The 27,952-nt window shown below is 48.6% G+C and overlaps 1 protein-coding gene across 13 annotated transcripts in view; it reads left to right on the top strand.

The window, feature by feature from the left end:
- Window positions 1–27,952, top strand: part of PLEKHA7 (pleckstrin homology domain containing A7) — a 216,371-nt gene that overhangs the window by 165,734 nt on the left and 22,685 nt on the right. For 9 of the 13 annotated variants that reach the window (XM_047747419.1, XM_047747418.1, XM_047747420.1 and 6 more), the window contains 10 exons: window positions 139–609; window positions 9,753–10,275; window positions 10,778–10,864; window positions 11,692–11,811; window positions 13,791–13,844; window positions 20,730–20,810; window positions 24,481–24,549; window positions 24,725–24,805; window positions 25,708–25,857; window positions 26,492–26,593. In XM_047747419.1, the coding sequence (XP_047603375.1) occupies window positions 139–609; window positions 9,753–10,275; window positions 10,778–10,864; window positions 11,692–11,811; window positions 13,791–13,844; window positions 20,730–20,810; window positions 24,481–24,549; window positions 24,725–24,805; window positions 25,708–25,857; window positions 26,492–26,593 (1,738 nt within the window). The remainder of the gene's footprint in view (window positions 1–138; window positions 610–9,752; window positions 10,276–10,777; window positions 10,865–11,691; window positions 11,812–13,790; window positions 13,845–20,729; window positions 20,811–24,480; window positions 24,550–24,724; window positions 24,806–25,707; window positions 25,858–26,491; window positions 26,594–27,952) is intronic. The other 4 variants (XM_047747424.1, XM_047747431.1, XM_047747422.1 and 1 more) reach the window with 3 other exon arrangements.

Raw genomic sequence — 27,952 nt, 5'->3', positions numbered from 1 at the left:
TGTGAAAGGCATTCCAGGTGGATGGAACAGCCCATGCAAAAGCCTGGATGAAATTCACATATAGAGTGTGTTCTTCAGGGAGTTTTGGCTGCCTGTGGAGCTGTCTGGAATGGGCTAAATGTGCCTTTGTCATTGCAGGGACATGGAGAAGGTAGAGCGGCAGGCGGTCCCCCAAGCCAACCACACAGAGTCCTGTCGAGAGTGTGGCCGCGTGGGACCTGGACATGCGAGGGATTGTCCTCATCGAAGTCATGAGGATTCCTTTGGCTTTGAGAGGCGGGAGCAAGAGGAAGAACGGTACCGTTCCCAGAGGGACCCACTGGAGGGCAAGCGGGACAGGAGCAAGGCCAGGTCCCCGTACTCACCGGCTGAGGAGGATGCCTTGTTCGTGGACTTACCTGGTGGTCTGAGAGGCCAGCAAGCACAGCCCCAGCGGGCAGAGAAGAATGGGGTGCTGCCCGGCATGTATGGCCCAGGAGAGCAGAATGGGACCGGCGGGTATCAACGGGCCTTTCCTCCCAGGAACAACACTGAAAAGCACAGCCAGAGGAAGAGCAGCCTGGCCCAGGTGGAGCACTGGGCAAAAGCCCAGAAGGGGGACGGCAGGAGGTCAGTAATGGACTCAGGATGGCTGCTACTTTTGAGCATAATAACATAACAATAGGAGCGATTATTTCCCAGCACGTGCTTCAGAAGTGCTGGCCTTAAACTCTCTACATCCGCTAGCTCCGTAAATTCCTGTAACAACCCTGCAAGGAGAGGGTGATATCCCCAAGTTATAGACAAAGAAACGGGGGCTTGGAGAAATGAAGGAACCTGCCCAGGCCACGCAGTAAGAGGCAAAGCCAGAGTGCAAACCCAGGTCTGTGAACCTCCCAAGCCTGTCTGAGATTACATCAGGTGGCTTCTTGGTTCCCCAGCGAGTGTGCCTTGAGACAGTCAGTATGTTGATAGTAGCTGATCTCCTCTTACTCCACTGCTTCTCTGCATCCGGGAAATATTTGCAGAGAATAGAGTAAATACGGATCCATTTTCAATTCCAGGCACACAGAGAAGTGCTTAGGCACTGTTGACAGTAGGCTTTATCATACCTATTCCTTCAAGAAGTCGTTTTTTAATTATGTAGGGGCATGCAGTTTTTGCTATTTGCAAAGCACTGTTTGTAATTTATTACAGTTTTAGATTAAAAAGGGAACTTTTCTGAACGTGAAGAATTCAGGGTCACCGGCTTCCCCATTTTCTCCAGAAGCCGCTGTGTTTTGTCCTCCTTACGAAGACAGTAAATTGTTTCATCATCCCCGGGCTTCTAAAACCGGCCACTGACTGGAGAAGAGATAGCGAAGCCCTGGTGCTTTCAGAAAGCTCCCTGGGGACTAGAGAGGCTATGGTGGATGTGCCAGAGCTCAGACCAAGTCTGCCACAGACTTACCTGCCTGATAAACGTGTTCTAAAACCCATACTACATTGTCCCTGTTGGTGGAGCCCAGACTCTCCCCCTGTGGGCTATGGAGGCACAAGTGCTAAGGGAATAGCCTTGGCCTCTTTCCAGGTGTGTTGGTGTGCTGTGTGTATGCAGGTTGTGTAGCCTCTTGAATCTGATCTAGGTGGGCAGTTGTGAGTTTAGATGGTTAGTATAGAAATTACGGTGGAAATCCCCCAGTGAATTGGTAGACATTGTTGTGGGACAGACTAAGAAAAGGAAGGCTTTTGGTGACGTAGCTAAGATACCTTCCCATTCCCACCCTAGGACTGACCGGGTGTCAATTCCAGTTCAAATTTCATGTCTTCTTAAAAACAGAAAGCTACCTCCCAGAGACACAGGGGAGAGAAGCTTCTATTCTTGGTGCTGGGCTAGGTAGACCCACCCCTGGAAGGTGATTCTAAGTGCCCTCACCGCTGAATGAGGTTGGAAAGCTAGCAGGCATTATATCATGTAGGTCTCCTACTCCAAGGTAAAACAATTTGGATTTTATTTGAAAAAGCAATAGGAGAAGCCACTGGAAAGTTTTAAGCAGGTAAATGATGTAATCTGATTAATAATTCAGGAAGAAGAGCCCAGGGAAGATGCTATTGTAGTAGTCCAGGATGGTAACAGTGGAAGGAGAAAGATTTGAGATACATTTTGGAGGTTGAAACAGCAAAGTTTGTTAATGAGTTGGATGCTCAAGATGAGAGAAAGGGAGGAACAAGGATGATCCCTAGAGTTTTGACTTGAACAACCAGGTGGTTGCTGAGACAGGGAAGGCTTAGGAGGAAAACCAGGGGAAGTCAGTGTTCCCTTTTTGGACAGTAAGGTGTTTTTTGTTTTTTAAAGATTTTATTTATTTATTTGAGAGAGAGAGTGAGAGAGAGCATTCCAGGGGAGAAGGCCAGAGGGAGAAGACTCCCCGCAGAGCTAGGAGCGGAGCCTGATGTGGGACTTGATCATGGGACTCTGGGGTCATGACCAGAGCCGGAGGCAGTTGCTTAACCAGCTGAGCCACCCAGGTACCCTGGACAGTAAGTTTGAGAAGCCTATTAGCTATCCAGGGGGAGATGTCAGGTAGACAGTTGGGTATGGATTATGGTGTTGGGGTTTGAGTTCTGGTTGGGAGCAGTCACCACATTAATGGCACCTCAGCACTTGGGAGTTAGCAGCAGAAGGGGATCTGGCAGAGGAGACAGTGTGGTCAGAGAGGAGCTACTCATGATAAGTTGGCTATTTTCTCTTACAGGTCACACGTCTTAGGAACTGTAGTCAATATGGGCAGGCAAGGGGAGGTTAAAGCAGGAGAAATCAGAACCAGGGGAAGATAGGAAAGCGAAGGCTTTAGCTCAGATGAGCCTGTGTTTCTTTCTAAAGAGTTTGGATTTAGTCTTGGAGGCCTGTGAAAGCCATCGATGGTCTGAAGGGCATTGTCAGGAAAGAGGCATCGGGACACCTGGGGAGATTTTGCGGCCTGGACAGTCCTAACTGCATGCCAGCTCCAAAACAGCAGGTCCATGTATACCGTGAAGAAATCTGCCAGGTGATTCTGATGTGCCCTGCCCATAATGTGAATGCTAGTTTTTAGTGATTCCTTACTTTTACTCTTAAAAGTTGTTTTTTTTTTATATTAATCTATGCACGTAATTTAAGGATTTAAGTAGTATGGCCCCCATCTGTCCCTACTCCTGATTTCTGTCCCTTTGAGGCAACCACCTTCAATTCTTTCAGCAGTTTTACCAATTAATTTCTGTATTTTCTTTTTTTTTTTTTTTTTTTTTTTAAAGATTTTATTTATTTGTCAGAGGGAGAGGGAGAGAGAGCGAGCACAGGCAGACAGAATGGCAGGCAGAGGCAGAGGGAGAAGCAGGCTCCCCGCCGAGCAAGGAGCCCGATGCGGGACTCGATCCCAGGACGCTGGAATCATGACCTGAGCCGAAGGCAGCTGCTTAACCAACTGAGCCACCCAGGCGTCCCAAATTTCTGTATTTTCAAATAAGATACTTACACTGCTCCTTCTTGATTTTTCAATTTTAGTTATCAATAGACATTTTACTCGAGAAGATAAAGATTGAAGTCTCTTGTTCCCTGCTGTGCCTTTCCAATAGACATACACTTACCCTTATCCTGGCTTCACAATATAGCATAATTTTTGTACAGATCACTAGTCAGTTTTTATATTATTATGACAATATAAATATTCACAGCTGGGCCATAATATACTGTAATTAAATTTACTTTGTTGAACAACTTTTTTGTTTTCTGATGTTGATAATTTTCGTGCTTGTGGTTTACTTAGTTTTCTTTGTACAGATTACAATTTCATCACCAGATTCAAAGCTACATGTCTAAATCTCCCTTTTCTCAGTATCCCCAAATAATCAGTAATCCACTCACAAAGTAAATAAATAAATAAATCCAAATACCAGAGATAAATACTGAAAAACAAGGGTCCTTCTACTTTATTTTGGAAACCTACTTTCACTCCCTAAAGACCAACCACCTTGTTAAAGAAAAATTAACCCCGTCCTTCAGCTTGCTTTTTTCACTTGATGTATCCGTATATACGGAAGTCTGTATGTAAATATCTGAATGTACTCTGGCCGTCTTTCCATATCAGCACATGCAGACATACATCATTAATTTGAAATAAGCAGAGCAGTCCATTGTATGCATCTGTAGTGGTATTTATACCATTCACTATTGATGGACAGTGAGGTTGGTTACAAACATTTGCTATTACAAACCATGCCACAGTGACTATCCCAGCCTTGTTGTCTCTGAGTATGAGTACGTGCGTACTTAGAGAACAGATTCCTTGAAGTGGAGCGACCGGGTCAGAGGATATATGCCATTTTAATTATGAGAGTTATTACAAAATTGTCCTCCAAAGTGTCCTAGTTTGTCCACCTGAGAACTAGCACTGAGTCCAGCACTGAGAACTACTGTTTCAGGTTAACTCCTTGCTCCAGTGACCACACGGAAGGTGGTCGAGATGGAGAAGGGCCTGGAAAGAGGCAATGATCGAGTATAATAAGGTAGTCCTAGCTTGGGTAGGAGGTGGGGAAGATACAAACCGAAGCAGTGAAGATGATGAAGTGTAGAGAGCAGTGAAGAGACTTTTGAGGAGGATGGGTAGGATACACAGATATTGAGGCTGGGTAGGTACGAAACTTGGTAAATTGCTTCATTGAGGCCGGGAAGGTGAGGAGGGCCACAGGTGGAGCTGACATTGAACAGTTTGACTTGGGCTTGGTTAGTAGGTAGATGTGGTATAGCCTGGAGGTCAGGAGTTTTAACAACACACCCCTCCCTGCCCACCCTAGGATTCTGATGTGCAGCCAGGCTGGAGAATCCGTAGCTCAGAGTGAGCCATAGCAGAGGGCCAAAGGTGGAACGCTGAGGCCTCCAGCCCAAGGGGTGGACAAAAGTAGTGTCTGTGAAGGCAGTGAGCAGGAGATGGGTGCAGGGGCGGGGGTAGGGGAGCAGGGAACTGGAGTGTGAGGGAGGGAGTTTCGTTTAGAAGGAGTCTGGTTTGTGCTGGGAATGAGGACTTCTCCTTGGTTTGGTGCCTTCTAAGGAGGCTGGGAGCCACTGAAAGAGTGTCTGGAACCTTAAGGTCTCTGCTGTCTTTTGCTCAGTCACTGGGGATTTGGGTTCCACTGAACGCCTTAATGGGCTTACATAGGCAGGCATTACCCATTCTTCTGAGTGGAGCTAGGCTTTTCAAGTTAGGGTAGGAGGCGCAGTACGGGGAGAGGAGGACAGGAAGAAATCAGAAAAGGTCACATGGCCAGTGAGAAACCCTTTGTGGCAGGGGCACAGAAAGAACTCAAAAGCTGTGTGACTGATCATGCAGTTATAAGCTGTTGGTTGAAATGTCTCTACCTAAATGCTTCTGGCAGCCCACAAGCCTATGTTACTCTACTACACACAAGGGCCTGTGCTTGGGGCTCCGGGGCACCCAGGGGAGCTAAAGCATGATGAGTCAGTTGCAAAGTAGATGACAGGGCTGGGAAAAGCGTTGGACTTTCCTTGCATCTGAGCTGGAAGTTTGAGCCTTTCTTGTCTAAGGGGCAAGGTGACATGAGGTCTGTAGATGAAAACAGTTCATTGGCCTTGGAAGTCACTGAGTGCACAGCGAGAGGAACTTCAGTCTGGTGATAGAAGCAGATCTCAATGGGCTGAAAGAAAAAAGTGAGGACTTGAAGACACCCTTTTGAGAAGAAAGCTGTCTGTGAGTAAGCGAAGTGCACGGTCTCTGATCATTCACTTATATCTGGAAAGGATGCATCTTGCATTCTCAGAATTGCTGTTTATCTTAATAGTACATTTGTATTTTCTTACAGTCAAGTAGTAAGTAGATCTGGCTGCTTAATGAAGGAGCCTCCAACATTTGAAAATACAGAAGAGGGATGGCTGTGCTTTGTATGATTAAGACTGTGCCAGTCTCGTTCGATGGGGCACATTAGACACAGGAAGGAGGGTTATTTGTACTGTAATATGATCTTATATTCATGGGTCTAGACCACGCAAGAAATTATTTCTGTTTTTTTAGTTCTTGGAGATATATGTTGTGTTTTCCATCATTAAACTCCTGTAGAATGATGTTTTGCGAGGACAGACTGACATACCCTTAGAATTCTACATTCTAAGAGATTGTTTTGAAATTCTAGCCTTCCATTTTTTTCCCTCTGGTATTTCAAGTAATTTACATACCTGTAATAAAAAGGCAGGGGTGGGGATGGAATCAGGGACTCAGCTGTTACAGTGAGGAACAGTATAGAAAGTGAAAGTCCTGCACAATTAAATGTGGACCGTAGGGTGAGGACTATCTGCTGCAGACATAACTGGTTATAGAAATTGATTTTACATTTTGATATGACCAGTTTGTAGTGGCTGTATGAGAATATCCTCTTTGGTGCCTTTTGGAACAGGGAGGCCCCTTGGAACAGAGCAGGGTATGAGGGCAGGGGACCTGGAGCTTTCTTTTTGGGTAAGGATGGATTTGGTGGCCAGCACATGGATCTGCTCTCAGGGACAGAGCTGCTCTGGGTACTTCCTGCCTATTTCGGGGGGCTCTTTACCTCTTCTTGCAAACCTTCTTCCTGTGTCCCTCACTCTATCATTGGTTAGTTTTCTTGGTTTGGCCTCTGGAGCTCACCATTGCACTGGGATTTTGGGGGTTGTCTGCAAATGGCCAGCAGTGAGGGCTTGGGGGTATGGCAGACAATGCAGAAGCAGAGGGCACAGGCTAGAGGATGAACCTGAGGGCTTTGGGGCACCACCCTGTGGGGACTCTGACTGGCAGGCTGGCAGGCACCGAGAACAGGCTGCAAAACCAGACTGAAGGGGTTTGGGAGCAGAGCTAGGACGTAATTTGCATAGTCTGAATTTTGCATCGGTCAGAGTGAACAATGGTTGGTGAAGTCGTGGAGTCCCCGGGAGGAGGCCCCCAGCCTGGTTTCTGCCACTGCCACCACTGCTATTTGAGGATTCAGCCACTGTCCCTTGCTCAGATACACAGTCCCCGCTGACTTTGGGAAAGCAGTAGTAAGCCCTGCCACCTAGTGGCAAACAGACACGCTAGCCAGATGCCCTAGACAAGTCTGGCTGAAGAGATTTTAAAATTACCTCCCATAATTGCAAAGATAACAATAAAAAGAGAAGAAATCTACCATTTTGAATGACAACTATTTCTAATCCGCACAACAATCTGTTAGGTTCTTAGTATCCTCATGTTATAGGAGGGAAAGTGAGGACATAAAAGACATTTACTGAGGTCATAGTGAGAAAGTGATTAAATGAGATGAATTTAAGAACAGTTAGAATAGCACTTTTTTTTTTAAGATTTTATTTATTTATTTGACAGACAGAGATCACAAGTAGGCAGAGAGGCAGGCAGAGAGAGAGAGAGAAGATGAAGCAGGCTCCCTGCGGAGCAGACAGCCCGACGCGGGGCTTGATCCCAGGACCCTGGGATCATGACCTGGGCCAAAGGCAGAGGCTTTAACCCACTGAGCCACCGAGGCGCCCCAAGAATAGCACTTTTTAACTGGCCACCTGGAGGGCTTGTTAGAACACAGGAGGCCAGGATCTATTCCCCAGTGTTTCTGATTTGGCAGATCTGGGGTGGAGACTGATAACCTGCATTTCTTTTTTTTTTTTTTTTTTAAATATTTATTTATTTGACAGATAGATCACAAGTAGCCAGAGAGGCAGGCAGAGAGAGAGGGGGAAGCAGGCTACCTGCTGAGCAGAGAGCCCGATGTGGGGCTGGATCCCAGGACCCTGAGATCATGACCTGAGCTGAAGGCAGAAGTTCAACCCACTGAGCCACCCAGGCATCCCTAACCTGCATTTCTTTTTTCTTTTTTTTATTTTTTAAAAGATTTTATTTATTTATTTGACAGACAGAGATCACAAGTAGGCAGAGAGAGAGAGAGAGAGGAGGAAGCAGGCTCCCCACTGAGCAGAGAGCCCGACGCAGGGCTCAATCCCAGGACCCTGGGATCATGACCTGAGCCGAAAGCAGAGGCTTTAACCCACTGAGCCACCCAGGCGCCCCACCTAACCTGCATTTCTAATGAGTTCCCAAGTGGTGCTGATGCTGCCCATCCAAGACCATACTTTGGATGCACTGGCTTAGAGCAGTGACTAGCTGGTTATGCATCAGGACTTTGTCAGACTGTGGGCAATACCGCAGAATGCGAGACTTAGTTCCTGCCCTCTGAGGATTTACAGGTTGGCTGGGGAAGAGATGTCTTTCTTTCAAGGATGAAAAGGTTGCATCAATAAAAAGACCTTGGACAAATTTCCTACAACATAATACCTAGGTCAGAGCAGAATGGGAGCCCTGAGAGCTGCAGAAGTTCTCTCTGGGAGGAGCATAAGATAGTGTCATAGAAAATGAGTGAGAGGGGACGCCTGGGTGGCTCAGTTGGTTAAGCAGCTGCCTTCGGCTCAGGTCATGATCCCAGCGTCCTGGGATCGAGTCCCACATCGGGCTCCTTGCTCATCAGGGAGCCTGCTTCTCCCTCTGCCTCTGCCTGCCATTCTGTCTGCCTGTGCTTGCTCTCTCTCCCTCTCTCTCTCTGAAAAATAAATAAATAAAATCTTAAAAAAAAAAAAAGGAAAGAAAATGACTGAGATTTGGGTGAATAGGGCAAGGAAACCCCATACAGGTAAGGGAGGGAAGAACAATACTATGAGAATAAAGAGAGGTAAAAGGGAGAACCTATTGAAAAGTAGCTTTTGTACATCAAGCACGGAGGCTGCATTTTCTTGTCTCATTTACTCTTCAGAACAGTCTTATGAGGGAGATAGTTCTGTCCTCATGTTACCTACAGGTGAGGAAGCTGAGGCTCAGAGCCATCCAAGGGTCAACTAGCCAATGGATGGGAGAGCTAGCATTCAAACCCAGGTCAAGCTCTCTCCACATTTTCCCACTCTGAGAAGTAGATCAGGTATGTAGGAGGCTAGGTGGGATTAGGGTGAGGCTCTCATTCCTAGATCCCAGCAAGTGCCAGGGTGCACCTGAGTGGATGTGCCTCTTTAACTGTTCGGCCCTCGATGCCTGGCTTGCCCCAGCCCAGTCCTGTGGGAGAAGCAGTGAGAAAACAGCAGGACTGCAAGGTGGGGTGGGATCAGGTGCTAGAGAGTGGTGAGTTCCAGGCTGAAGAGTTTCAATTTTATTTCATAAGCAGTGGGGAGTCATTGACGTTTTTGGAGCAAGGGAGTGATTAGATCCAAGCAGTTGACTGTGTTCAGTGCGGACACTGGTTAGCAAGGTCTCTGAGTGATCTGGGGGGGTGGGGATGATTAAATCAGTATCTGGACTAGAGTAGTAGAAAAAGAAAAGAGCTGGTGCCAGCCACTTGCATTAAAAGCCTCCAGAATTTGGTGTGAGGATACCAGCAGAGGGCAAGTCTCAGTGACGGGGGAATCAGGAGGCATTTCCTAGGAACAGACACACCTGTTTGGAAGAGCTGACCGATAGTGAGAGGGAGAGGAGGGGGCCGGTTTCATCACCTTGCACTTGAAGGGTTGGGTGTGGGGCAGCTAGGCCGCCTGATGGGGAGGCTGATACTCCCAGGTGGTTGGAGAACAACGGTTTTAGAGTCCTCCGCATAGGGCGGGAGTGACCGAGGTCCGGGGCTTCTGGTTCGATTGTTCTTTGGGGGTTCTCGCAGGGCTCCCTCATGCCTGGCACTGTGGACTTACCTCGCCGTGTTTCCGGCATGATTCCGTGCTGGTCGTCTTACCCGTCTTCCTCTTCTCTCCACAGCCTGCCCCTGGACCAGACCCTTCCTCGCCAGGGTCCCAGCCAGTCACTGTCCTTCCCAGAAAATTACCAGACTCTGCCTAAGAGCTCCCGATATCCCTCAGGGGGCTCCTCGCCCCCTCCCCGCGACCTGCCCAGTGACTACAAGTATGCGCAGGACCGAGCCAGTCACCTGAAGATGTCGATTGAGGAGCGCCGGGCGCACCGGGACGGCACGGTGTGGCAGCTCTACGAGTGGCAGCAACGGCAGCAGTTCCGGCATGGCAGCCCCACGGCGCCCATCTGCGCCGGCTCCCCGGACTTCACCGACCAGGGCCGGAGCAGAAGCATGCTGGAGGTGCCCCGCTCCATCTCTGTGCCTCCATCTCCCTCCGACATCCCTCCTCCGGGCCCCCCGAGGGTTTTCCCACCCCGGCGGCCGCACACACCAGCGGAGAGGGTCACCGTGAAGCCCCCGGACCAGCGGAGGAGCGTGGACATCTCCCTGGGGGGCTCTCCCAGGAAGGCACAGGGCCACGCCACCAAGGTGAGTCTCTGGAGGGCTGCCAGGCAGTGGGATTCAGCATTAGGGCACCAGGACCCTCCCATGATTTGAACACTAATTTGAGCAATTTCAAATAAGGAGAGGTGACATCTCTGTGGTACTTTTAGGTGCCAGGTGCAATACTAAAGGCTTTCCTCTAATGCTTTCCACAACCCAATGAGGTAGGTGCTGTTATGCCCATTGCACAGATGAGAACTCTGAGGCATTAAGAGACGAAGGATCATCCAACTGGAAGTCTACGGGAAAAGATGTCTGTGTTCAGCCGGTTCAGTAATTTATAATAACCCATAATAACCCGACTTCAACTTTACTTCTCCAGGGGGCTTCCCCAGTTTACTGTTGTTATAACCCAGTAAGAAATACGTGGACCCCCCATTTCACAGATGAAGAGGGGTAGTGCCGTGGGCCAGGCCATCTCAGCAGAGAGGGGCGGAGGGGGCAGAGGTTCAGCCCACAGGCTGATCTCCTGTCTCCCCACTTGTAGAACTCCTCTCACGTGGACCGCCGCTCCATGCCCTCCATGGGCTACGTGACCCACACGGTCAGCGCTCCCAGTCTCCATGGAAAATCGGTAAGCCGCCCCTCATCTCCCCTGCCCCATGAATGCGTTACCGCCTGCAGGGTGCCGGCTCAGCCGGTGCTTCCCCCACCCCAAGCCCGTCACCGGCAGTGTGCAGGGCCGCCGTCAGCCCCCACGTTAGAGATGAGGAGGCTGAGGCTCAGAGAAGTCCAGTGACTTGCTCTGTGTCATCCAGCCGACTTGGGCTCCTCCAAGATCGGAGGGAGAATTTAGGGGAATGAAGGAGAATGTGGGCTTTTCTTCTCTTTCAGGCAGCATTTTGCCTGCAGCATTTTCCCAGCGTCTCTGCCGTTAGCTCCTGTCCTCTGGTCCAGGTCTTTGCTTGGGTTAGTTAACTTTGCCTTTAAAGCTCCCGTCGGGGGGCACCTGGGTGGCTCAGTGGGTTAAAGCCTCTGCCTTCAGCTCAGGTCATGATCCCAGGGTTCTGGGATCCAGCCCCGTATCGGACTCTCTGCTCAGTGGGGAGCCTGCTTCCTCTCTCTCTCTCTCTCTCTCTCTCTCTCTCTGCCTGCCTCTCCACCTACTTGTGATCTCTCTCTCTGTCAAATAAATAAAATCTTAAAAAAAAAAAAAAAAAAAAAGCTCCCGTCGGGGTGAGGTTGCACTGTCCGTTGCTGTTTCCTAAAAAAAAAAAAGATAAAACCTGCTTCCTGCAGCCCCTTTTCTGCCAGCACCTTTATTTGTCCTGATGACAGAATTAATGCAATAATTACTTAATGGTGTCACGTCAGTGCTGTCCCGGCCCCGGGTGAAGAGTAAGTATAGCGTCGTGCTCCTGCGGTGGCTAATTTCCTCGTGATGTGTCTACACACCTGCAGCTGGAGGAGCTCTCACGGCTTCTCACCCGCTTACGGCGGCACCAGGCGCGGCTGGCCCGCATGCGCAGTCTCGCCGTCGGCCAGTTACGGCAGCACCAGCTGACGTGGCCCGCCTGCCAGGTCAGCGCTGCTGGGCTCTCTCAGCGCCGGGGCCTCCCTGCTGTGGGGCAACGGAGTGATGTGCTGGCCCGTGTTTCCTCGTGCCCACGCTCTCGTCTGTATTTGCTGTCTGGCTCGTCCCCTCATTCCCTGCCTGTCTGCTTCTGGTCGCTATTGCCAGACACGGTGCAGGGGCCGGGGGTAGGGGGGAGCCCACGCCTCTGGTGCTGGGGAGGGGCCTGCATGTGCCGTGAGGGACCTCGACGGTGGCTTCTCCGGCTGTGAGTAGTGACTGCCAGGCTGATGTGTGCTCATGTCTGAAGGGCTGTGCTGGCTGTCATCCTTGTTGCCACTGTGGCCACTCCTTGGGGTGCAGAAAGGTGTGTTTCACTGGTGTCAACCCGGAGGGAAAAGGCAGGGTGTCCTCTCTGATCTGGACAAAGCATCCTCATGTCCCTTATCCTGGAGAACCTCACTGTATCTTGGAGAGGTGAGGGAGGACAGGGGTTACTGCCACACGCAAGGCACCGGATCCAGAAGGGGAAGTGACCTGCCCAGGACCCCTCAGCCAGTGGCATGCAGGCTGGAGCCCAGATCAGGTCCTATCTGCCATAGTGTTCTAAACCTTCTGAGACATGGAGGTTTGCAGGCAAGCTCCTTAAGGAGTGGCCAAGGAATTGCTCTCCCAGGCATCTTGAGCAGCTTAACAATGTCCATACAAGATTGGTCCCTCTGGACTAACATGAAAGTAGGCAGGGGACAGAAGAGGAAGGTGACAGGAGTGTCATCTTCTTTAACTGTCCTGTTTAGAGGGACCCAGGAAATGTACTTGGAAAAATGAATGTGAGAGAACACAAACAAAACTTCCCTAAGTTGTGAATTTGAGGGATTTTTAACAATATTCCTCTGCTCAGTCCTTCTTACTGCTGTTGAAGGTGTATAGGGCTGATTGGAGGAGTAGGGATGGGTGAGGAGACAGTTTAGAGATGGAAATACCATCTCAGAAGTCACCAGTTTCCCTGTCAATGGTCCTTTAGGTCTTCTCATGCTTAAAAGCACAGCCTGAACATCTCACATTGTCTACTTGTTTGACATCAGAGGTGTAAGCAGGGCCTTCTCCTGCAGCTCAGGTTTGCCTCAGTTTGCTGGGAGACCTCTTAGCTGGTTGAGAAAGTGGGGCCTGGGCCATTTTTCTTAAGCATTTACAGACCCTCTGCCTGACAGCTTCTGTGGGCTATTAATGGGAAACACAGGTCCTAGAAAATGAAAAAGTCTTTTGCTTATTTTCACTGTTCCTGGTAATTACACTGAAGAACTCAATGGATTGTCAGAGACAGTGTAGGCAGATAGGTCTGACACTGAAACTTCTTAGCTAGCTCCTGACATGGTCCTGTGCTGAGCAAAGGGAGCTGAAACTTCCAGTAGCTGCTGGAGCTTATCATCCTAGAACCCAAGGTCATGTCAGGACCCACCTGGGTCCCCAGGTCATCTCCCTGCCCCTTTGAGACATTAGCTACACTAATCAGAGGGTCATTTTGCCTCATGCATATTAAGTGGGCCAGTGAAAAGTTTTGATGACAAGGATTGGAGCATTGGTGATTGTTGGGTCCCTAGCTCAGGGGTTGCCTGTCCTCTTCTAGCTAGATCTCTCTAGTTCTGTCTCAGGAGCTCACCACTGGCCTCAGCTGCACTGCTCTCCTAGCCCTGTGGTGGTATGTGTGCTGTCTCCCCATCAAACCGCACCCCCCACTCCCGCCACCCGCCAACTGCAGGACTCACTGGCTTTTCCCCACAGTGACCTGCAAGATCCTTAATGCTCAAAGAAGGCTCTGGGCTACACTGAGACATTTGTGCTTCCTCCGTGGCTGCAGATATTAGTCCGCTATATAGTTCCTTGACCCCGAAGCTGTGCAGTGTCAAGGATTCACACATGAAGCCCCAAGTTTTGGAAACCCTTGGTGTTCGTAACTGGCTTTTTTCTCTCTTTGATTCATTTGAAGGCTGATGATACCTACCTCCAGCTGAAGAAGGACCTGGAGTACTTGGACCTAAAGGTGAGGGATGTCAAGCGTCTTGCCTCCCTTGGACACGCACCTTTCTGAGCGTGTCAGCCTCATGGAGCCAAGCCCAAAGCCAAAGTTCTTACCAAATCTGGATCCCAAATGAAGACATCTCCTGTCTAAATCGGAAGAGTTTTATTTCTTACTACCTTGAACACTGGGTTCAGTTCCTTGTGAGTTCTGCTCTAAGATTTCAGTCTTATGAAATGAGGGTACGAGATCTTGATCTCTTCCATCCTCGGTCAGGACCCAAAGGCTTCTAAACAGTAACTAGTTCCTTCCTCAGAGGTTTGGCTCATAGGGTGCCACTGATGTGCATTTTCAGCCACGAGTATCTTGGTGGCTTTTTTTGGTTTTGTTGCTGTGGGAACAGGTTCCACACGGAGTTCTGCAGCTCTGAGGCCCACCGTGGTGTCCCAGGTGGGAGCCCCCGGTATGGTTAGTCTCCCGTCTGCATTCAGGAGAAGAGCGCTGGGCGCCTCGCTGTAGGTGAGAAAGCTTCAGGCTTGAGATCAGCCTTCAGAGCACAGAGACTGAGAGAAAGCTGGCGGAGAAGTGTGAGAGGCATTCTACGTGAAAGAGGGCTGCTATTGTTTCCTTACCCCGGCTCTCTGAAAGCTCCCACTGTGAAAAACACTTCTGATGCCTAAACCATGAAATTGACTGAAGGAATGTGACCTTTAATTAACTGTGGGTGTGAGAGAGTGGGGCGAGCTGTGGAAGGACACCCAGGCTACTGCCACGGGGCGTGCCTCCCCCAGCTCCCCTGGGTACCTGGCTTGAGGTGTCTTTAACATGGGGATTGTCATCCAGCCTTGTAGAAGCAAGACGATGAACATTAGGCCCTGCGGTAGCAGATGCAGGGGGCCTCCCCACACTGAGACAAGATCAGAGCCTTTGATTAGGTATCAACTAGTTAGCTTCCAGATCTGATGAGCACTTGCTGTATAACCAGCTCTAGAGAAGCCTAAGGGACATGTAAGAGGAAAAATAAGACTCTCTGAGCCCCTGAGAAACTCCCAAATAGTCTGGGTTAGAAAAAGAAAATCTTCCAAAATAACACAGACTTGTTTATAACAAGTTTACAAAGATCTATCTGGCCTAGTGCTTGGAGTTGAAATAGTGAAGGTCACTGTGGGCTGTGATGCTGGGAAGAGTTCTGAAGGAGGTGGCATGTGTTTAGAGCGTTGAAGAGCCAGAGGGTTTGAGTTGATTGAAATTAAGGGAAGGGAACAGTGGGAGTCAAGGAGAGATAGGGGGAGAGTGGTGTGGCCAGGGCTGGAGGAAGCAGACCGTGCATGTTCCTGATTCTTTAGGAAGGAGGGGTGTAGTGAACAGAAGTCAGACTTGGCTTTCTGACATGAGCAAAATAAGGAGGGTTCTCTCAAAACCAGGACATTTTCTGGCTTATGTGGTGGTCGGATCACACAGAGCACGAGTGAATATTGTAGGTTTGGTAGTCATGCTTCAGGATGCAAAAGGTGCAGCCCAGCCCATGCTGCTGTGCCCTGATTCTAGGGAGGGTCCTCCCAGCATGCTTACCACCCCCACCTGGCCCGGAGAGAGGTCCACCCACCTTCACTTGCCCTGTGTTACCACCTTGTCTCCATTCACTGGCCTCCCCAATAGCCAGTCACCATGCCACCCCCTGGTTCTTCTCACCTCTGCCCCAGGGCCATGCAGTCAACTAGAAGTACTTATGGAGCATTCACGATGTACTTAGGCTGGTAAGAGAGATTTGGCTCCCCAGCAGCATGGGTGTACCTTGAAACAGTCCCCAGAGTGCTTGGTGCATGGTGCAAAAGAGAGCTTAGAGAGTCCAGACTAGAGTAATTGGCATCTCTGTCTTCTGGTTCCTGTGTATATGGGACAGCAGAAACTCACAGCTGGTCCTGGAGGGAAGATTCAGCTCAGGTCTGTTTTATTTCAAGATTATAGAATTTGAGTTAAAAGAGCTTTAAAGAGAGAAACTGAGGCACAGGACAGCAGGGCCTGAAGTCCTTGGGTGTCCTGACTACCAACAGAAGCTTAGTAACAATAGAGGGTAAAATGTGTGACGGTCACTGTGTTTTACTTCTGTTAAATTATGTAAATCCCACAGTAACCCTAGAAGGAGGGTGGTGTTACCTTTTTTTTTCACTGACTAAGGCTCGTTCATAAGGCCACAAAAATGGTTACTGGCGAGTTGGTATTTAGGTATAGCTCTAACTCTGAAACTTCAGTCACCTTGCCTCCCAGCCTCTCTTAAAATGCTGCTTCCACTACTGTGGATCCAAAGGCATTTCAGTTTTTGATGGAACTGAACTGGGGTCATTATCCTAGGAAGTGTGCTTAATGTGATAGAGGCAAGGTGTGTCCTTGGGATGTTTCATGAGCTAGGAGCTGTCTGCACCCGGAACATTAACTAGTGACTTTCTGGAAGTTGTCACTGTCATGGAAAACAGCCGTGTTGATACCAGAATTTTCCCAGTCTTATTTTTGTTATTCCAGTTGCTAAGCTCCTCTCAGAGAACTTTCCCCACAAATGAGCTGCACTGGTAGCCCGGAGATGCTGGGGTTTGTGCTGTGTGTGAGTTGTCTGTCTGGTGTGGCTGCCAGAAATGTTGGCACCACCTTAACCTCTCTCCAATACACAGCAGAGTGCCCACATCAGGGAGGCAGTGAACCTGCTCTGCTCCGCTCAAACCCAGCTGGGGCATAGGGTTCCCAGGAGGTGTTTCGCTTCAGGACCCAGCTGAAGAAAGGGCTGGAAGCAAAGCAGAGGTATTGAGAGCCTATAAAACAATGGCTGAGGATGTATTAGGCAGGATGCTTTTGTTTGCAGGTGTCTGAAACCCATATGAACCTGCTAATAACCCAAAGAGGGAATATACAGGTTCTTTTAGCCAAGAAGCTAAAGGCATCATCCCAGAAGCTCAGGCCACGTCATCACTGTTCTAGTTTCCCTGGTGTGTGGGCTGTGTCCACATGGCAGGGAATTTGGCCACCTGCAAACCTAAGTTTACTTTCTCCCAGCCCAGCATCCCCATGGGTGACCACTTGTAAATCCAGACTCCCTGTGAAGTGAGGGAGGGGTTCCCTAATGGGATGGCATGCTGGGCAGAAACAAGAAAATCAGCAGCAGTTAGCACAGCTGTGCTACAGAGTGATGGAGAGAGTTCTGGGTAATTCAGGAGACCTAGAGACAGTCGACAAAGCTCTGAACTGTTACCATGTGTCTTCTGTGACTGCAAGGGGGAATGAAGACAAATGGATAGCATGAGTCAACTGTACTTCAATTAAAAAAAAAAAAAGACAAGTGGATAGCAGCTACAAATAGAGGGCTTTCTAAAAGGGCCTGCTCAGGTTGTGGTGGACCACCCCCCCTTCTCTGGGATGTCAGTGAAGCTAGATGAGCACTGTGGGACAAGGGGGGTGGCACGTGACTGTGTTGGGAAAACCCTAAGGTCCATTGGCTCTTGAGATGGCAACATGCTCAACAAAAAGAGCTAATGCTGAGTTCAGCTGGGGTCCCTGAGATGAGAGCCTCTGTGGACACAGCCGAATGAGCCCTGAAGCCCAGACTGGGTGTGGGGGTAGCCGTGACACAGCCCCGCCATGACCAGCTGCTTGTGAGAGGTTCCTCTGGGTTCTTGGGGGGGGGGGTGAGGAAGGAGATAAGCGTCACTGGAGAAAGTCGACCTCCCTATCCCTGCCTGGTTGCCCTAGGCTCCCCCATGTCCCTGTTCCAAAGGCCACAGACTGAAGGATCCAAACCCTCCCTTTGCCACCTCCACCGCCACCACCACCACCACCACCTCCTCCTCCTCCTCCACCACCACCACCACCAGCACCACCAATCAGCCAATGCTCAGCTTCCAGAATCAGTTGGTGGTGTTTGCTTCCTTCTATGTTGTGGGAGCTTTTTCTCCCTAAAGTGAGCATTTCTGTTGTGGTGCCCAGTTTCTTTTTTTTTTTTTAAAGATTTTATTTATTTATTTGACAGAGAGAGATCACAAGTAGACGGAGAGGCAGGCAGAGAGAGAGAGGGAAGCAGGCTTCCCGCTGAGCAGAGGGCCCGATGCGGGACTCAATCCCAGGACCCTGAGATCATGACCTGAGCCGAAGGCAGCGGCCCAACCCACTGAGCCACCCAGGCGCCCGCCCAGTTTCAAACAAAGGTGGACTCCACTCTTTTAGAAGATACTCTGTATTAACGTTCTTTTCACAAAAGAACTTGTCTGGCATTTTACTTGGTGCTGCAGAGTGGACAGGACTCCACCCCAATGAGGCATCTGTTCCCGCCTGGCGGGGTTTGGGTGCGTGTTGTTCATTATGGTCTTGGTCTTCTCAGCAGTTTCGAGCAATAGGAGTGATGATAGCCACCTTCCTAACCAAGAATCCAAATATCAAGAGAGGTCACTTCCACAGCGATAGGTCTGGAATTTAAATCCAGGGTCTGACTTTATTTCTGCCTTCTTTCTTCCATGCACCATGTACTATGCCCACCCTAAAGTTGTACTCACTGAACTGAGTTTCTGGCATCATGGTTCTGCTTTTTAGAACCGCACACCCTGGCTGGGTCTGAAGAAGCAGGTGTGGGGTCACTGTTGTTGACAGCTTAGATTGCTTTCATGCATCTGTGAAGACAGCTGGGAAGGGGAGGTGGAAGGGTGAGTATCTGTGGCTGTTCAGGTGGTGCCCCCAGAGGCTGTCGTTCCTGACTGAGGGATGTGTCAGCTGGGGCTCTGGTCGCTTGGCCTCTGGCCTCTTCCTGACTAAGCCTGAGATCAGGGCTCCTCTGTTCAGGGTCTCTTTCCAAAGTTAGCTTCTAGAGCCAAGTTTCTTAAGTTGTGTTCTGGAACACCACCTATTTCAAGATCACCTTGATTTTTTTTTTTTAAGTACAGATTTAGGGGGTTCTATTGAATTAGAACCTCTGGAAATGGTGCCCAGAATTCTGCCTTTTTTGCTTGCTTGTTTGTTTGGTGTTTGTTCTTGTTTTTTAATCAAGCTCTGGAATAATTCTTGGGCACAAAAAAGTTTGAGATCTGTTCTGGAACAGAGATTATTAACCCTGGCCATGAACTAGAACAACCAGGGGAGTTTGTAAAATGAATATCAGTGCTTTGATCCCACCACTTAGACTCTGATCTAATTGGTAATACTCGGCAATTATTTTTTTAAAAAAACAAATGAACAGGGGCATCTGGGTGGCTTGGTTGAGTGTCTGGCTCTTGGTTTCAGATAGGTCATGATCTCATTAGTCGTGGGATCAAGCCCTGTCTGCTTGAGAGTCTCTCCCTCTCCCTTTCACTCCCATTCACGTGTGCTCTCTCTTGCTCTCACTCAAATAAATGAATAACTTAAAAAAAAAATCAAATAAATTCCCTAGGTATTTCTAATGTATGGCCAGGGTTGAAAAACATTGTTTCAGGGGCGCCTGGGTGGCTCAGTGGGTTAAGCCTCTGCCTTCAGCTCAGGTCATGATCCCAGGGTCCTGGGATCGAGCCCTGCATCAGGCTCTCTGCTCAGCAGGAAGCCTGCTTCCCCCTCTCTCTCTGCCTGCCTCTCTGCCTACCTGTGATCTCTGTCTGTCAAATAAATAAATAAAATATTTAAAAAAAAAACAAAACAAAAACATTGTTTCAAAGCAGTGGTTCTCAAAGTGTGATCCCAGAACAACAGCATCAGCAATACCTGGGAATTTGTTAGGAATGCAAAATCTTGGGTCTCCCACCCCAGATTGGCTCAGTGAGAACCTCTAAATGTGGGCCCCAGCAAATCTGTATACAGTTCACCCTTGAACAGCATGTGGGTTAGGGGTGCCAACTTCTTGCATAGTTGCAAATTCAAGTATAACTTGACCCCCCAGAACTTAACTCTTAATAGCCTACTGTTGACAGGAAGCTTTACTGGTAACGGAACAGTTAACACATATTTTGTACATTATGTGTATTACAGACTGTATACTTGTAATGGAGTAAGCTGGAGAAAAGAAACTGATAAAATCATAGAGAAAAGAAAATTTCTAGGACTGTATTGCATTCGTTGAAAAAAATCCACATATATGTGGGCCCTGACGATTTAAACCCATGTTCTCAAGAGTCAGCTGTATTAGCAAGCCCTCCAGGTGATTCTGAAGCATGCTGAAGTTTGAGAAGCCCTTGTTGCGGTGGTGGTGGTGCCCAGTCTTAGCTGCGTATCAGTATCATCCGGGGGGGCTGTTAAGGATCTGGATGCTCAGGCTCCACCCCAAACTGATTTATACCCAAGTCTCTTGGAGTGCGACTTAGGCATCAGTTGTTGTTTTTTTGTTTTTTTTTAAACCACCCAGGTAATATCGGTGTTCAGCTGGGGTTGAGGTGCACTGTCTTAGTGGGTAGGGACGGTGTTCCCGCAAAAGAGCTGTAAATATTTGGGATCACTGGTTAGACATTACTTAGATGAACGTAAGTGTGGAGACGAGGGTCTGGGGGACTGAAGGTGGAAAACATGGGGCAGGGATGAGACTAATGTCTAGCGCCTCCCTAGTGATTCATTGTTTCACAACACAAGGTGAAGGAGAGCAAAGGAGGAAGCAAAGTTTCCTCTTGCCTTCTGCAGGGGGAATTGGAAGGCAGCGGGCCCTGGCATCGACCCTCTCACATGAACTAGCCTGCACAAAGATCCTTCAGGCAGAGCTTCTTGTCCTCTGTTTCATCTGTGAGGGAACGAAGTCTGGAAAGGTCAGCAGCCGGGAAGCAGCATGACCAGACTGAGACATGATCATTTGAATCGCACAGCACACATCCTCCCTAAGGTTTCCCCCGGCCAGTTCCCCAAATTCTGGCTCCTTCAAGTGTCTTTTGATGTCTCACCTGTTACGTTTTGTTATATTTGCCTTTTTGTTTGGAACAGATAAAAAATAATGAACCTTTGATCAACGTGCTTTACAAAGTGCTGAAGAAGTCAGCACGGGGCTGTCGGCCCAGGAGAAGCGTAAGATGATCTGATCTGTGTCTCCAAGCGGGGCCATTCCATTGCTTCTGGCTCAGTGCTGACCTCATCACTTGCTTAACCAGGGGCTCTCCTGACCGCCCCCAGGCTTCCTGCAAGTCATTTTGGTTTATTTTTTTCTCCTACTGAAGCTCCCTTCAGCATTTTGGCTGGTGCACCAGGCTGAGCCTCTCATCTGTGATGTTCTGTGACTCCATCTTTTGTGTTGCCTTGGGATTGTGGTGGGGTAGGGGATTGCCTGGCTTGCCACCAGCTTGTGTTGTGTTCCCATTTTCTCTCATCTGCCTCCATGGTGAGGACTGACCTCGACAGAGACCAGTGTGGTCTGTGTAGTCAAGAGTGAGTTCCTTGAGAAGTAATAGCAGTTTCTGGTCACCGTGGAAGAGCTGGGGTATCCTGAGATCCCACCATGGCCCTGGGATTAGGGTGGCTTTTCTTCAGGGCAGGGTATTGGTATTTGAAAGCAGTCTAAAGCAGGACTAGAACAAGACGATTCTCCCCTGCCCACTCCCCAACCCCCCACCCCCGACGGTTCCCTTTGACTGATGCAGAGGTAGTACCTGAAATATGGCCAGCTTTTATAGCTTTCCAAGGGAGGCTGTGGGTTGGGAAGCAGATGCTATGTGTAGTCATCCTGAGCCCCGAGAAAACGTGTGTTGGGATGTGATGGAGGGTGAGGTAGAATGCCTGGGTGGCCTTCAGTTCTTTTCTGGTGCACAGACTCTTTCAAAGGGATAAATACCCACTGACTTCCACTTTTTCTGGTGACAGAGATGCTGGACACCCATAGTTGACATTTTAAATGGATCTAAACATTGCTATCACAAAGTACAGTTTTAAAAGGAAAATTAGACTTAGTAAACTACTTGTGGATACTTGTAGTAGCCTTGATTCTCTGGAACAAAGCTAAGTTCAGAAGTTTCAAGGACCTCTGAGCTATGTAAACACTTTTCTGAAGCTCATGCTCTAAAGCATGCCCTTTACTCGAGCTCCCTCCGTGTTGTTACATTCACAGGTTCATTAAATAGACATTTCCCAAATATCCTCAATATGCTGGACTTTCAGGATACAGAGAAGATATGAAAAATGTGTCCCAGTTCCCACGGTCACCCCTAATCGGGTCATTGTTCACTGAGGGGAGACAGAGCATATCATCTGACGTGCTAAGGCCCTTAGACTAGAAGACACAAACTGTGGGAGGACCTCCCCTGAAGCCACCAGAACCACTGGAGGGAGTTAGTTCTGGAAAAACAGCAAGCGTCACCTCTGTTGACTCTCCCGTCCTAATAGACTCAGCCGTTTGAATTCCTAACTTTCAGCACCTTAAATGCAGCCCTTAAATGGGAACAAGAGAGAGTTACTTCTTAGAAAAGAAGGCGTACTAATATTCTGAGAGGGAAAAGAAACATTATGTGTCAATCTACAATGGAAATGAAAGCACAGAAATTTAAAAGCATTTAATCAAGGGCCAAATAGTCCCCAAACGCTGACTTCTAAGAAATTCCGTATCACTGATTTTTATAATGACTCTGATTCATCCCCGAAAGGTTGAATTTATATTCAGTTCCATGGAGGCAGCGTAGGACTGACTTTTAGAAACCTTTCCATCAAAAAGTTTAAAAGGTTCAGCTTTCTCAAAATGCCCTTTTTGTGTAGAACACGTCATTCCTTTCTTGACGGTGTTGGGTAGATGAGGCACTGCTCAATTAGATTCTCTGCCTTGCTATTTCAGTATCAAAAAGATAGTATCTGTTAAAAGCTCTAGTGAAATAGAGGGAAGAGTTTTGCTAGGAGGAACAAAATCTCCACAGCATATCTCAATTTGAAAATGATTTCTTCTTAGGAAGTGAGCCAAGGGTCAGCCCCTGGAGAGTAGACAGGCTCATTGTCTTCCGCTTTGATGAGGGACTGTGACACAGAGTGACCTCCTTACTTTCACCTGCTGGGTTCCCCTGAGTTTAAAGGCCAAGTTCTGCCTGGAGGTTAGCTGTTCCTGGTTCATCAGAGTTAATTCCACCCCTCTCCCCTCCTCCACTCCTCTTCCTGCCTTTCCCAGCCGTCTGTCCTTGAAGCAGCCAGCGGTTTGTTTGTGGATTGTGGCAATAGTCCATGTGTCCTTGACTGTGTGTGTAGATGTATGTACACATACATAATATGCCAGTCTGAAGAGCAGAATTTGGCTGGAGCTCTACTTTTTCCAGGAATTCTACTGACCCACATGTGTTTGCCTTTGACCCACCTCCAATGCAATAAGCATTTGCCCAGTGCCTTCCAGCATACCAGGCTTTATGTTCAGGCTGACTTTACCAAGATATAAAAGACAGTGGACCCTGCCCTCTGCTGTGTGACCACAGGGAACATGGGAATGGGTTGGGGTGTGTCTGCAGCTAGACTCTGTCCTCAGCCTAAGGCATGGACAGGGCATCATCCCTTGACCTTGACCTTGGCATTTGCTGATGATGAGAGGAAGGAGGAGTGCAGGACAGCTGGGGACATGATTGGCTTGAGTTGTGAGGGGAATGTTTGCTAATATATTTCTGCTTCTTATTCACACAACTTACTGGACCTCTCAGATGGAGTAGGGAGAAAGTGAGGGCCATCTCTCCAGCAACTGTCTGTCCATCCACACTGGAACCCCTCGCCTAATATACACACCCTCTGTCTCATGGAAGAGATAGGTTCTACCCTCTGTTTCTGTGGTCACATCCGTAAAATGGAATTCAGCAAGATGGCTTTCTGTGCATGGGACACATTCGACCTGGCTCTCTCTGACCATGGCTTGGCCGTAGGGGTACATCTGTGGAAAAGTCTCAGCCCCATCCCACACAGCTTTTGGCAAGAAGGAAATTAGGGGAAGTGAAAACATGGGCTGAAGAGTTGGGTTTAGCTTTGTAGGGGTCAGTGGGAGATGCCAGCATGCTGCCCACATGGGGTCAAGGGAAGGATGGACAATGTTGTGAATGCCCACTGACCCATAAGTTTAGATGATTTTTGTCTCCTGATTTTGATTTCCATTCTTGAGAGGACAGGGTAACTTGTGACGTATACAAATATGACCTGCCTCAGTTATTTAGGGATCAGTTGAAAATCCCAACCAGGAGTTACCTAGGTTCCTTCATCCCTTGACCTGATTTTCTTCCCAAATGGTATAGGGTGAGAAAGACTGACCTTGCTCAGAGGGGAGGTTAGCAGCTCAGAGGCTTCCTTAAACTAAGTCTTGGAGATGCCCCGGAGACTCACAGGTTCCTCTGGTCCACCTCACTGCCCTGGGCTGGGGGCCATAGACTTCTGTAACTTGGGTTGACCCCAGGTTCGGTAGCGAAACTCTCTTTTAAATCTTCCAAGACTCATACTGAACTCATTTTGGGCAAATTTTAGCTTCCACAGTCAATGATACTAGAACTTGAATGTCTTCTTTTACTTTAAATTTGAGAATTTTACAAGTGCTTCTTGGATCACAAAAAGGTTTTGGTTTTTCCCTAAAATGAAGTGGGCATAAAAATCAGGTCTCGCCTGAGTTTTTACCCGTTTCATGCCATGACCCTACCACCAAGAGTTCCACACTTGTCCATCATGGGGCTAGCTAGCTCTTCTTCTCGAGATCTGATCCTGAATCTTGTGGTTAATCTCCTTTAAATTGTTCACCTCCCAGATGACGGGCCGGGACCTGGTCAAGGATCGGAGTCTGAAGCCGGTGAAGATCGCAGAGAGTGACATTGACGTGAGTGAGCAGGGCAACAGTCTGAACCTCTGGCTGCCTGTTGCCCCCAGACCCGAGGCGGGCAGCTTCAGGCAGGGCTTGGATGGTTCCGTAGCCAAAGGCTTTCTGATCACACTTCAAGGTCGTGCCCTTTTCTCATCATCCCAGGCCCTCTCCAACCTGTTCTTGCTCACAGGTCAAACTGAGCATCTTCTGTGAACAAGACAGGATTCTCCAGGACTTGGAAGACAAGATCCGAGCCCTCAAGGAGAACAAAGTATGCATCGGTTTTGCATAACCTTGGGCTGAGTGGAGGGGGTTTTGTCATGCTGTCTTTCCTCAGATATAGATTGGACTCGTATGTCACAGGTACTCATTTATCCAGAATGGGTATTAGTTTATTCAGAACAATATGTTTGCTTCCAGGGGCATTTCTGCCTAAACCTTAGGCAGGAAAGAGGAAGAAAAGAGGAGGAAATCTTAGGGGGAGACTTAAGCCTGTTTATTCCAAATGCGACCTCCTCCTCTTCCACCTTAATTCTGCTCTGGCCTTCCTCTCTTTGGAGGCCTCGTGAGGTCAGCCTGGGAGAGGAGGGCTTTGCTGGCTTATGTGTGCTGAGCCCAAGTGCCTGAACTCCATGGAAGAGGGCTGCCTTGGAGAAAGTGGCCACACTTGTAACAGGACAGAAGCTGTCTTTTCCTAAAGCTCCTTTCCTCCTAGGATCTGGGCTATGGAGAAAGCAAGTCTGGATGGGAGGGGAGGAAGAGGCCAGAGGCTGCCCATGTTTGGTTTCTTGGATACTTATTATGATTTTTCTTTCTTTTTTGAACTTTAATAAGGTATTATACTTGCGATGCTGGAGGTTCATAACATGCCCTTTTCCCCAAGAAAAGAGAATTTTCCATCTACTCTTTGATGTATCCTCATAATTTATCCATAAAGAATGGATAACCTTATGCTCACTTCATAAATGAGAAAACTGAGGCAGAGAGCTGTTAGGTGGTTCGTCCCAGGAGCCCACCCAGTGGGCAGAGTTAGAGCTGGAATCAGAGCCCCCAGCTAGGCTGTGGGCCTTTCAGTCTCAGATCCAGTAGGTTTGCTTAGTTCCTGCCATGAGATGGGGAGGCCTCTAGGGGCTGTCCTGCTCTCCTCTTGCTCTTTGGCCTTCCCTGCTGTAGGACCAGCTGGAGTCTGTGCTGGAGGTTTTGCACAGACAGATGGAGCAGTACCGAGACCAGCCCCAGCACCAGGAGAAGATTGCTCACCAGCAGAGGTTGCTGCAGGAGGACCTTGTCCACATCCGGGCAGAGATCTCCAGAGAGTCCACTGTGTGTAGAGGGTGTGAGGGTGGCAGACACTCTCCTGCCCCCATCCCCCAGCCCCAAGATGGGCTGGGCCAGGGGCTGGGCAGGGGGCATGGCAAGGGGCTGCTTCTCCTAGCTCACAAGCTATAGTTGAGTTGGTGGCCAGGGACAAGAGTCTTGGAGTAGCAGAACTTCTCCAGGCTGCCTCCTGAAAGTAGCTCACCTTGCCGGGGGGTGACATGTCTGTCTCTGCTGGTACCTCAGGATGCTTTCCATCAGTGACTGCTGTATGGCTACGGTGACACCCAAGGGATCAGATTTTCCTGATCTGTGTGCAGTTAATTCCAAAGCATCAGAATTTCTACTGTATTTGTCCATCTGATGTGGTGCAGGCCCTTTCTGCCAGGGCTGGGGACCAGAGCATCTCCAGTGGTGGGAGAGGGGACAGTTTGACAGTTCCAGTAGCCAGGGTCAGAGCAGGAATGAGAAGACAAGCCCTGTCTCTCTCCTACCAGGCCTGCCTGAGACCCGCTGGGCTGACGTTTCCCCGTCCGTCTTCCCCTGGCTGGGTCAGCAGTGGTCAAGAGCGCAGGTGCTCATGGGGCCGTCTGGGGGACGGGGGATAACTAAGACTCAGGAGCATTTTCTTGGCCAACAGGAGATGGACAATGCCTGGAACGAGTACCTGAAGTTAGAGAGTGACGTGCAGCAGCTGAAGCAGACCCTGCAGGAACAACACAGAAGGGCCTTTTTTTTCCAGGTGACCCAAGGGTTCTTCATCCCTTCTGAACTCTGTTCCTTCTGAGGGACTTCACCTGTAGAGCTGTGGGGCTGTGGGGCTGTGGGGATTAGGTATGTGGCCTGGGAAAAACCTGTTGTCCCTCCACCCACCATTAGGAGCTGATTCCCAGAAAACCTGGTCCACGGCCCTATGGAAAATACTCTTGCCTGTGGCTCAGGGCTGGCCTGCCAGGTCCCCCAGAAGTTCTCCTGCTGCTGTTTCCGCCCCCCCCCGCCCATGATTTCCCTGTATCCAAGCTAACATTTTCCTATTCTTATTTGGTACCCCAGCACTTGGCATAGTGGCCTGAAAACACTAGGTGAATATTGTTGACAATGTCTTTCAAATGATTATTTCTAATTACTAGTTCCTTAAACTGTTCCATCCCATTAAACTTGTCTTCTTGGATCTTTTTAAATTAATTTTAGCAGTGATTTTTTTTTAGCTTTTTATTTCTTATGTTTCTGTAACTATAAAAATAACACATGAATGCATCTCTCTGTAAAGCCCAAACAGTAAGAAGCAAAAGCAAAAAATGAAATGAAAGCTCCTTTGCCTCCCTTCCTTTCCCATCACCTTCCCTGTGTGTGATCCGTGCCATCACTGTGTGGCGTCGCCTTCCACACCACTTTTTGTCTGTTTTCAAACATATGTCCATCCACAGGGTAGTGTAATGTATCTGGCAGTGGGAGTTGGGTTTACTTAAAGAGGGATCATACATACACATTGTTCGGGAATTTGCTTTTTTGTCATAACTTCATGTTATGCAAATCTTTCCAGGAGAGATACCCAAGTTTATGTTGTCTGATATTTAAATGTTAACTATTTATTTATTTATTTATTTATTTATTTTTAAAGATTTTATTTATTTATTTGAGAGAGAGACAGTGAGAGAGAGCATGAGCGAGAAGGTCAGAGGGAGAAGCAGACTCCCCATGGGGCTGGGAGCCCGATGCGGGACTCGATCCCGGGACTCCGGGATCATGACCTGAGCCGAAGGCAGTCGTCCAACCAACTGAGCCACCCAGGCGTCCCAAATGTTAACTATTTAAATGTATACATAAATTAATTGAAAGTAACTAAAATTAAACATACAGTGCTCCGTCACGCTAGAATCATTTCCAGTGCTCAGTAGCCACCTGTGTCTAGTGGCTGCTATATTGAACAGCACAGAGAATAAGATTTCCATAATCTCAGAAAGCTGTGTAAAGTAAAAGAAATCAGTTCTTAGCTGCTGCATAGTATTTTGTAGTCTTGATATGCCATATTTTAGCTGTTCTTTTCTGATGGGCATTTAAGTTATTTGCAGTATTTTGCTTTTATAAATGGTACCACAGT

The sequence above is a fragment of the Lutra lutra genome, chromosome 10, assembly GCF_902655055.1.
Source record: "Lutra lutra chromosome 10, mLutLut1.2, whole genome shotgun sequence".
Taxonomy (NCBI): Eukaryota; Metazoa; Chordata; class Mammalia; order Carnivora; family Mustelidae; genus Lutra; species Lutra lutra.
Note: the sequence above shows the minus strand (reverse complement) of the source record. Positions and strands in the feature narration are given on the sequence as shown.